At 38.9% G+C, this 11,907-nt stretch overlaps 1 protein-coding gene across 1 annotated transcript in view; it reads right to left on the bottom strand.

Moving 5' to 3' along the window:
- Positions 1–392: 392 nt before the first annotated feature.
- The window catches only part of LOC124719838 (zinc finger protein 708-like), a 109,695-nt gene continuing 98,180 nt past the window's right edge, over positions 393–11,907 (bottom strand). Inside the window, exon 7 of the mRNA XM_047245025.1 lies at positions 393–2,534. Within this exon, the coding sequence (XP_047100981.1) occupies positions 533–2,534 (2,002 nt within the window). The 3' untranslated portion in view covers positions 393–532. The remainder of the gene's footprint in view (positions 2,535–11,907) is intronic.

Genomic DNA, 11,907 nt, shown 5'->3' with positions numbered 1-11,907 from the left:
AAAACATATCTGAGTACAATAATTGTTATAATCATGTTTCTCCAGTATTGAGCCTCAATGAAGCAAGTGCCATGAATATATTTTTACTGTCACTGTTTCTAAAATACAGAGTTACAAGTACTACATGATGACTTTGTTTGGAATATTAAGCAGCAAGTCATCACATTTCCTTGGCCTTATACTGAATATTGCAAGATACTTACGATTACTGACAAATGTAAGGATTTATCACAATTCACAATCTTCTTGTCGCAAGATCAATAGGAAAAAGCAGCAGTGCTAATGGCAAAAACACATTTGATTCGTGTTTCTTGAGTATTTGGTAATACCTTTGCTTGACATCTGGAGCTACAGATATGAACTTTTTGTCACATTATCTGTTAGCGCTCTATAGTACACATCATAACAAATTTTTTTACAATTCTACCAGATTTTAAAGTTATTTCACTGAGAGTACAATTTATTGTCCCCTGGTACATACATTATTTTATAGGCCTTGAGGGCACCAACCATGAAAACCTATTTGCGTAAACTAACACATACTTACATTTTCTTTCTGATGTGAAGTAATGCATGTGTCTTGAGAGTATCCAAGTAAGTGAAACTTTTTGTCACAGATACCACATTTGTGAGGTCCACTTCCAGTGTGTTCAAATGCATGTGTCTTGAAATCACCTGATGTAGCAAAACATTCCCCACAGATCTCACATTTGTGAGGTTTCTTTCCAGCGTGAATTAATAAATGTTTGTTAAGATTGCCTAATATGGTAAAGGATTTCCCACAAATCTCACATTTGTGAGGTTTCTTTCCAGTGTGAATTAATACATGTTTCTTGAGATCATCTAACATAGTAAAAGTTTTCCCACAAATCTCACATTTGTGAGGTTTATTTCCAGTGTGAAATAATAGATGTCTCTTGCGATGATCTGCCCTAGCAAAGGATTTCCCACAAATCTCACATTTGTGAGGTTTATTTCCAGTGTGAATCAATGTGTGTTCCTTCAGATAGCATGACAACGCAAAAGCTTTCCCACACATCTCACATTTGTGAGGTTTATTTCCAGTGTGAATTAATAAATGTTTGTTAAGATTGCCTAATATGGTAAAGGATTTCCCACAAATCTCACATTTGTGAGGTTTCTTTCCAGTGTGAATTAATACATGTTTCTTGAGATCACCTAACATAGTAAAAGATTTCCCACAAATCCCACATTTGTGAGGTTTCTTTCCAGTGTGAATTAATAAGTGTGTGTTAAGATTGCCTAATATAGTAAAAGATTTCCCACAAATCTCACATTTGTGAGGTTTATTTCCAGTGTGAGATAATGTGTGTGTCTTGCAATGATCTGCCCTAGCAAAAGATTTCCCACAAATCTCACATTTGTGAGGTTTATCTCCAGTGTGAATTAATAAATGTTTGTTAAGATTGCCTAATATGGTAAAGGATTTCCCACAAATCTCACATTTGTGAGGTTTCTTTCCAGTGTGAATTAATACATGTTTCTTGAGATCACCTAACACAGTAAAAGATTTCCCACAAATCTCACATTTGTGAGGTTTCTTTCCAGTGTGAATTAATCCATGTTTCTTGAGAGCGCCTAACACGGTAAAAGATTTCCCACAAATCTCACATTTGTGAGGTTGCTTTCCAGTGTGAATTAATACGTGTTTCTTGAGATGGCTTGACATAGTAAAAGATTTCCCACAAATCTCGCACATGTAAGGTTTCTTTCCAGTGTGAATTAATGTGTGAGCCTTTAGATAACGTGACTGCGCAAACCGTTTCTCACAAATATCACATTTGTGAAGTCTTTTCCCAGTATGAATGGAAACATGTCTCTCGAGATCACCTGACCTAGCAAACAATTTGCCACAAAAACCACATCTGTCGGTTCTGTTTGCAGTAAGTAGATCAGCCTGGGCACTGACATTAACAGCTATAGACAAAGTTCCATAATTACTTGTTTTCTCTCTATCATTTGTCATATGTGTGTTACATATGTCATTAGAGGGCTTCTTTGAATCTTTCCAAGTTTCCTTACATGAAGACTGCTCATTGTGTTCTGTGACAGAAACTTCTGGCTCGCTATCCAACGAGGTAGTGGTTTGATGCTCTTCACTATGTCGATATTTCTCATGACTGTCAGCAGTTAAAACTTGACGATTCTCACTCATTCTCATATGCTTTTTCAAGCCAACATTACTGTGAAATACCTCACCACACCACTTACAAATATACGAAGGTGGTTGTCTTCCATCAATGTGCATAAACACATGCATTATGAGTCTGTATTTTGAAGAAAAGCTCTGTTGGCAGAAATTACAGCTATATACATGTAATTCCTTTTCCCTTGTACTACAGTCATATTGGGTGGCAACGGAGCATTCCTTATGAATAGTCACATCTTCTGTATTGGTACTGAACCCATGTGTTGACTTCTCCATGTCTATCACCAACTCATCCTGGACCAGTCTATGGTGACAAGTTTCTTCACATGATATGCTGCAACTCCCACCAGTAATCTGAGTAAATCTGAAGAGTGAGGAGGATAATGTTAAATATTGAGATATACAACAAAGAAACAATATTTGAGTGACCATAAATCCAGTACTATAGGCCACAAGTCATAAAAGTGCATAAGAAATGACATATTCAGTAACTGTTACTGATTTAAAATTATAATATTCCACCAGAAGTAAAGAACTGATGAGGTAAAAGTGGTTTAAAACGAAAATAACGAGAGGAAATTCAATAATGATTATTCTGAGTCACTGCCGATTTGATCTGAAATTTTTAGATTAGAACTAAAATACTTCACTTTCACCTGTTACAATCTTTTTTAAAATACAGTGCTACAAGTCAATTTATGAAATGTATCAAAAAATGAATCAGTTACATGTTTTAATTCAAAATTTTTAAGTTCAAGGTATTTAAGATTTATTTAAGAGAAATAATTTCTAAATATTCCTCTCCCATTATGTTAGCTCTGTAAGTGCATTCTCCTTGTTTCGCCAACACTTTCACCTCTAGAAATGGTAAATTTATTTCACCTGGTAAACAAATTTTTTGTTCCAAATAAATCAATTACTAGTGCAAGCATCAATATTTTCATTAGTTACCTACAATGGATGTTGATCAGCTGGACAATGACTGTTCATGAACAAGAATCAATGTGACAGCAATCAAGGGAACAAATTTGCATACTGATGAATGAATGTGAATGACACACTTGCAGTGGGTTTTAATCTAAAACTGTTTTTGGCACTGCAACTTATATGAAGCCTTCCACAAATGGAAACATTGTCTGAACAGATGGAAATGGTTGCAAATTTTCCAGTACACTTGGAGTGAGCCTTCTTGAAAATTTTTACATCTTCCCAACATCTGGTCTCCTGGCATTGCAGAACACCATTGACTGAAGGACACACACATAAATGGTCACATCATCACCCATTAAATACTGAAGGGTAACACTACATACTGAGTGGCGGTAATAACAGCTGATGGATGAGTTACACCTGTAGTATCTGGGTTTCATTATTATACCTGCAGTTAAACCCTTTCCCACAGAAAAGAACTGTAATGCTTTTCAGGTCCCCAGTATGTACATGGATCGATATGAAAGATTACAAACTACTGAAGGTGTGCAGGCTCCAGAGTTTTCTTTTGTTCTGACTGTACCTTTTCATTTTTTTGCATTGTGTTGAGTATATAGTTTTGTTTGGCATGGTATCTGGTAAATTTCGAGTGTTTTTCAACAATTAGTTGGATCACACGATTTTTTAAAATGTAACTGGTATCATGGTGTGTCAGATTCCAGAAGTTGACAACTGAATCACTAAATATTGTAACTTTTATAACTCAATAATTTACAACTTGTATTTTCATACACATGTAAGTGAAGTAACTGAACACTAATAATGATAAAATACATCAGAAAAATATGCAAATAAGATTTCAAACAAATACCTTTCTGTTTGTCAAACTACTAGAAATAAAACTTACAGTTAAAATTTTACAATATGCCAGTCAACCATAAACCTACCAGAATAAGAAACAGAATTTCTGGAAAGCTTTAGCAATAAATAAATTTTGAGGTTTTTATTTATCAATTGCTTTAGAGACCACCATGTAAGCATTGTGTAGATACTGCGTGCTTGTGTCATATCCCTAATCTTTACTGTACAGCATTTTGTGTGGCAGGTACATTGATAAACTATTCATCTACATCTACACGATTACTCTCCTATTCACAATAAAGTGCCTCGCAGATGGTTCAACGAAGCACTTTCAAACTCACTAGGGGCACTTAAATTTTTCTGTGCGAACACTGATTTCTCTTATTTTATCGTGATGATCGTTTTTCCCTATGTAAGTGGGTGCCAACAGAATGTTTTCCCAATCGGAGGAGAAAACTGGTGATTGAAATTTCATGAGAAGATCCTGTCACAACGAAAAACGTCTGTTTTCATGATTACCACTCCAATTCACACACCATGTCTCTGACACTATGTCCCTTATTTCGCGATTATAAAAAACGAGCTTCCGTTTTTTGTACTTTTTCAGTGTCATCCGTCAGTCCCACCTGACGCAGATCCCACACCACACAGCAATACTCCAGAAAAGGGTGGACAAGCGTGGTGTAAGCAGTATCTCTAGTAGACCTGTTGCACCTTCTAAGTGTTCTGGCAATGAATTGCAGTCTTTGGTTTGCTCTGTTGTTGTTGTTGTTGTCTTCAGTCCTGAGACTGGTTTGATGCAGCTCTCCATGCTACTCTATCCTGTGCAAGCTTCTTCATCTCCCAGTACCTACTGCAACCTACATCCTTCTGAATCTGCTAGTGTATTCATCTCTTGGTCTCCCTCTACAATTTTTACCCTCCACGCAGCCCTCCAATGCTAAATTTGTGATCCCTTGATGCCTCAGAACATGTCCTACCAACCAGTCCTTCTTGTCAAGTTGTGCCACAACTCTTCTCCCCAATTCTAGTCAATACCTCCTCATTAGTTATGTGATCTACCCATCTTGCCCATCTAATCTTCAGCATTCTTCCGTAGCACCACATTTCGAAAGCTTCTATTCTGTTTTTGTCCAAACTATTTATCCTCCATGTTTCACTTCCATACATGGCTACACTCCATACAAATACTTTCAGAAACGACTTCCTGACACTTAAATCTATACTCTATGTTCATACATTTCTCTTCTTCAGAAACGCTTTCCTTGCCATTGCCAGTCTACATTTTATATCCTATCTACTTCGTCCATCATCAGTTATTTTTCCCCCCAAATAGCAAAACTCACCTACTACTTTAAGTGGCTCACCAGCTAATCTAATTCCCTCAGCATCACCCGACTACATTCCATTATCCTAGTTTTGCTTTTGTTGATGTTCATCTTATATCCTCCTTTCAAGACACTGTCCATTCTGTTCAGCTGCTCTTCCAAGTCCTTTGCTGTCTCCGACAGAATTACTATGTCATCAGTGAACCTGAAAGTTTTTATTTCTTCTCCATGGATTTTAATACCTACTCCGAATTTTTCTTTTGTTTCCTTTACTGCTTGCTCAATATACAGATTGAATAACATCGGGGAGAGGCTACAACCCTGTCTCACTCCCTTCCACAACCACTGCTTACCTTTCACGCCCCTCTACTCTTAATTGCCATCTTATTTGTGTACAAAATGTAAACAGAATTCTACTCCCTGTATTTTATCCCTGCCACCTTTAGAATTTGAAAGAGAGTATTCCAGTCAACATTGTCAAATGCTTTCTCTAAGTCTACAAATGCTAGAAACATAGGTTTGCCTTTCCTTAATCTTTCTTCTAAGATAAGTCAGAGTCAGTATTCCTCACGTGTTCCAATATTTCTATGGAATCCAAACTGATCTTCTCAGAGGCCGACCTGTAACAGTTTTTCCATTCATCTATAAAGAACTCGCGTTAGTATTTTGCAGCTGTGACTTATTAAACTGATAGTTCGGTAATTTTCACATCTGTCAACACCTGCTTTCTTTGGGCTTGGAATTATTATATTCTTCTTGAAGTTTGAAGGTATTTCGCCTGTTTCATACATCTTGCTCACCAGATGGTAGAGTTTTGTCAGGACTGGCTCTTCCAAGGCCATCAGTAGTTCTAATGGAATGTTGTCCACTCCCGGGGCCTTGTTTTGACTCAGGTCTTTCAGTGCTCTGTCAAACTCTTTATGCAGTATCGTATCTCCCATTTCATCTTCATCTAAATCCTCTTCCATTTCCATAATATTGTCCTCAAGCACATCGCCTTGTATAGACTCTCTATACAAGGTGTTACAAAAAGGTACGGCCAAACTTTCAGGAAACATTCCTCTCACACAAATAAAGGAACAGTGTTATGTGGACATGTGTCCGGAAACGCTTAATTTCCATGTTAGAGCTCATTTTAGTTTCGTCAGTATGTACTGTACTTCCTCGATTCACCGCCAGTTGGCCCAATTGAAGGAAGGTAATGTTGACTTCAGTGCTTGTATTGACATGCGACTCATTGCTCTACAGTACTAGCATCAAGCACATCAGTACGTAGCATCATCAGGTTAGTGTTCATCACGAACGTGGTTTTGCAGTCAGTGCAATGTTTACAAATGTGGAGTTCGCAGATGCCCATTTGATGTATGGATTAGCACGGGGCAATAGCCGTGGCATGGTACGTTTGTATCGAGACAGATTTCCAGAACGAAGGTGTCCAGGCGGGAAGATGTTCGAAGCAATGGATCAGGGTCTTAGGGAGCACGGAACATTCCAGCCTATGACTCGCGACTGGGGAAGACCTAGAACAACGAGGAGAATGGATGAGGCAATTCTTTGTGTGGTTGACGATAACTCTAATGTCAGCGTCAGAGACGTTGCTGCTGTACAAGGTAACGTTGACCACGTCACTGAATGGAGAGCGCTACGGGAGAACCAGTTGTTTCCGTACCATGTACAGCGTGTGCAGGCACTATCAGCAGTTGATTGGCCTCCACGGGTACACTTCTGCGAATGGTTCATCCCCCAACAATGTGTCAGTCCTCATTTCAGTGCAAATGTTCTCTTTACGGATGAGGCTTCATTTCAACGTGATCAAATTGTAAATTTTCACCATCAACATGTGTGGGCTGACGAGAATCCGCACGCAATTGTGAAATCACTTCATCAACACAGATTTTCTGTGAACATTTGGGCAGGCATTGTTGGTGATGTCTTGACTGGGCCCCATGTTCTTCCACCTACACTCAATGGAGCACGTTATCATGATTTCATACGGGATACTATACCTGTGCTGCTACAACATGTGCCTTTACAAGTATGACACAACATGTGGTTCATGTACGATGGAGCTCTTGCACGTTTCAGTCCAAGTGTTTGTACACTTCTCAACAACAGATTCGGTGAGCGATGGATTGGTAGAGGCAGACCAATTCTATGGCTTCCACGCTCCCCTGACCTCAACCGCCTTGACTTTTTATTAATGGGGGCATTTGAAAGCTCTTGTCTACGCAACCCTGGTACCAAATGTAGAGACTCTTCATGCTCATATTGTGGATGGCTGTGATAGAATACGCCATTCTTCAGGGATGCATCAGCGCATCAGGGATTCCATGCGATGGAGGGTGGATGCATGTATCCCCGCTAACGGAGGACGTTTTGAACATTTCCTGTAACAAAGTGTTTGAAGTCACGCTGGTATGTTCTGATTCTGTTTGTTTCCATTCCATGATTAATGTGATTTGAAAAGAAGTAATAAAATGAGCTCTAACATGGAAAGTAAGCGTTTCCGGACATATGTCCACATAACATATTTTCTTTCTTTGTGTGTGGGGAATGTTTCCTAAAAGTTTGGCCGTACCTTTTTCTAACACCCTGTATACTCCTTCCACCTTTCTGCTTTCCCTTCTTTGCTTACAACTGGGTTTCCATCTGAGCTCGTGATATTCATGGAAGTGGCTCTCTTTTCTCCAAAGGTCTCTCTAATTTTCCTGTAGGCAGTATCTATCTTACCCTCGTGAGATAACCCTTTACAGCCTTACATTTGTCTTCTAGCCATCCCTGATTAGCCATTTTGCACTTCCTTTCAATCTCATTTTTGAGACGTTTGTATTCCTTTTTGCCTGCTTCATTTACTGCATTTTTATATTTTCTCCTTTCATCAATTAAACTCAATATTTCTTCTGTTACCCAAAGAGTTCTACTAGCCCTCGTCTTTACCTACTTGATCCTGAGCTGCCTTCACTATTTCATTCCTCAAAGCTACCTATTCTTCTTCTACTGTATTTCTTTCCCCCATTCGTGACAATTGTTCCCTTATCCTCTCCATGAAACTCTGTACGACCTCTGATTTAGTCTGTTTATCCAGGTCCCATCTCCTTAAATTCCCATTGCAGTTTCTTCAGTTTTAATACACAGTTCATAACCAATAGATTGTGGTCAGAGTCCACATCTGCCCCTGGAAATGTCTTACAATTTAAAACCTGGTTCATAAGTCTCTGTCTTACCATTATATAATCTATCTGATCCCTTCTAGTATCTCCAGGATTCTTCCATGTGTACAACATTCTTTTATGATTCATTAACTAAGTGTTAGCTATGATTAAGTTATGCTCTGTGCAAAATTATACCAGACGGCTTCCTCTTTCATTTCTTACCCCCTATCCATATTCACCGACTATGTTTCCTTCTCTCCCTTTTTCTCTACCCACAATATTATCTATGTGATCGTTCGAATTTAGGTTATTTGTAATCCCTAAGTATTTAGTTTAATTTACTGCCTTCAGTTTCGTGTGACTTATCGTGTAATCGTAATTTAGCACACTTCTTTTAGGAGTCATGTGAATAACTTCATACTTTCCCTAATTCAGGGTGAGTTGCCACTTTTTGCACCATATAGATATCTTATCTAAATCATTTTGTAAGTCGTTTTAATCATGTGATGACTTTACAAGACGGTAAATGACAGAATCATCTGCAAACAATTTAAGACGGCTACCCACATTGTCTCCTATGTTGTTAATATAGATCAGGAACAATAGCGGGGAATGCCGGATATTACTTGTTTTACTCGATGACTTTCCGTCAATTAGTATGGACTATGACCTTTATGACATGAAACATGAATCCAGTCGCACAACTGAGGCGATACTCTGTAGGCACACAGTTTGGTTAGAAGACGTCTGTGAGGAACAGTGTCGAAAGCCTTCTGTAAATCTAAAAATATGGAATCAATTTGACATTCCTTGTCGATAACACTTATTACTTCAGAGTATAAAGAGTCAGTTGTGTCTCACAAGAACGATATTTTCTGAAACCATGCTGACTGTGTCAATAAATCGTTTTCTTCGAGGTACTTCATAATGTTTGAATACAGTATATGTTCCAAAACCCTACTGCAAATCGACGTTAGTGATATAAGCCTGTAATTTAGCGAATTACTCCTACTTCCCTTTTTGGGTATTTGTGTGACTTGAGCAATTTTCCAGTCTTTAGGTAAGGATCTTTTGGTGAGCGAGTTGTATATTATTGCTAAATATGGAACTATTTTATCAGCATACTCTGAGAGGAACCTGACTGGTATACAGTCTGGACCGGAGGCTTTGCCATTATTAAGTGACTTAAGCTCCTTTGTTACTCCGAGGATATCTACTTCTATGTTTCTCATCTTGGCAGTTATTCTTGATTGGAATTCAGGAATATTTACTTCGTCTTCTTTGGTGAAGGAGTTCCGGAAAACCGTCTTTAATAAATCCGCTTTAGTGGCACTAGTATACCACATTAATCTATGTGATATTTATCTCTCAATTGCTATCGATATTGTCTCTTTGAAAACATACCACAACTTTTCTACACTTACATGATCGGATCGGAAGGAGTGAAGACTGTCTCTTAAGAGGGCCTTAAGAGCATTCTTATCAGCTTTTTTAAATAGATATACTTTGCATTTCTTTTTGATGGTTGTAGTGATGATGGAAGTGCAGATGTATTTTATGAACACACATACTACAGCCTGGACAGTAACACTGCTGATGGTTTACACCACATTTGTTAAAAATTTTGGCATGATAGCTGTTACCTCTATTTTATTCCTTCCTTTGTTCTCTCAATTTTCCAACCAAACGGCTGTCATTATGAACAAAAACAGTTTCTTACATTCGATTTATCTACGCCAGTACTCCTCTACCCAACAACTAGTTGGGTTGGGGGACCAATGGGACTTCGCAACCTTTACTCAGTCTTTTGGCCGAGGCTGGTTGCAAAGTGCCATTCCCAAAGTCCCTCCCCCCCCCCCCCCCCCGTTCCGGGATATAATTAGTAAATTAATGTACTCCAACTGTTTCCATCCAGTGTAATGCATGGGAAAATGCGAATGTCTGCAAGCTGTGTAACTGAGGTGGAAGGTGGTGACCAGCCTGCTATTCACCTAGCAGGGTGTAGAAAACCACCTAAAAACCACATCCAGGCTGGCCAGCACACTGGCCCTTCGTCGTTAATCTGCCAGGTGGATTCTATCCGGGGTCAGCACGCCTACTGGAATCCAGGAAACAGTGTGTTAGTTCTCTCGGCTACCCTGGTGGGTCGTTTCTTACATCACTGTGAAACTATTACATCTGGTTCCACCTACTAAGGAAAGATTGTCAGTGCACTTGATGTCAGGGTTGGAGACTGTTGTGAATACAAGCAAGCCTTTTAAATCTTATCTCAGAAACATTAATAACACGCAAAGAAGGTATGTTCTTTTGAACATTTTTATATTATCAAGATTTTTTTTCATCACTGTTGAATATCTAAAATATCTTCAGGGAAAAGTACACCTGATTTCTAGTTCAATGTCTCGATTCCTGCCCAACGCATTACCACTGAGTCACAGGGCAGGAATCTGCAAAGCAATGTTATATTGTCTAGCATAAACATTGCTTGGATTGTGCATGTCTCCATTTGAGTTTCCCCTACAATAAAAGAAGGAGTCATGGTGATATGAGTATGTCCTCTGTTGTTATTTTCACAACGACCACCACCACCACCACCACCACCACCACCACCACCACCACCAAGCCATTTTCTGAATTTGTATCACCAATTTCCATCATTTAATCTTGATGAATATTAGTGTCATGCACAACTTCATAAATCATTTACCGAAATATACGATGAAGTACAGTTCTCTTACTCTCAGAAGTCATGTATGATGATGATTGGTTTATGGGTCACTCAACTGCACAGTCATCAGTCCCAATTTTTAAGGTCTTTTTTTACACAGTCCAATGTTGCCACTGTCACGAATGATGATGATAAAATGGTGAGGAAAATGCAAACACCCAGTCATTAGGCAGAGAAGGTCCCCAACCCAGCCAGGAATCGAATCCAGGATCCCATGATCCAGAAGCAGCAATGTTAGCTACTAGATCACGAGCTGTGGACAGAACTCATGGAGAAAAGAAGTCCGATCTGACTGGTTTGAATGGTTAGGGAGACATGTGGCACACTGCACAATGTAAGAGACACTGACAGAGGTCACCATAACTATTACACTGTAATAACAATAAACACAAGCTGTTGATAAAAACCCCTGCTGAGTGGCAATCATAGAACGAGTGTGGTATCTGCTAGACGTCATAGCAACTTTATTAGGAATTTACTGAGGGCAAAATTGTCTGAAAAGCACCCTGTTTTCATAACAAGAAATCGATCCGAGGCGTTTTAACTGATTTTAATTACACAGAGTGTTCTGGGTGCTGCAGTGTGGGCTCTAAACTTTGCAGGATGCTGTAACATTGTAGGATGTATATTAACTGGTGTCCTCAATGAGCATGCTGAAAAATAATTTTTCACTTTCCGCCACCAGGTGAAAATATGGCGCTATAAGCAGTGAGAATCAGATATCAGGCAGGAAAAGAG

This window comes from Schistocerca piceifrons, chromosome 11 (assembly GCF_021461385.2).
Source record: "Schistocerca piceifrons isolate TAMUIC-IGC-003096 chromosome 11, iqSchPice1.1, whole genome shotgun sequence".
Taxonomy (NCBI): Eukaryota; Metazoa; Arthropoda; class Insecta; order Orthoptera; family Acrididae; genus Schistocerca; species Schistocerca piceifrons.
Note: the sequence above shows the minus strand (reverse complement) of the source record. Positions and strands in the feature narration are given on the sequence as shown.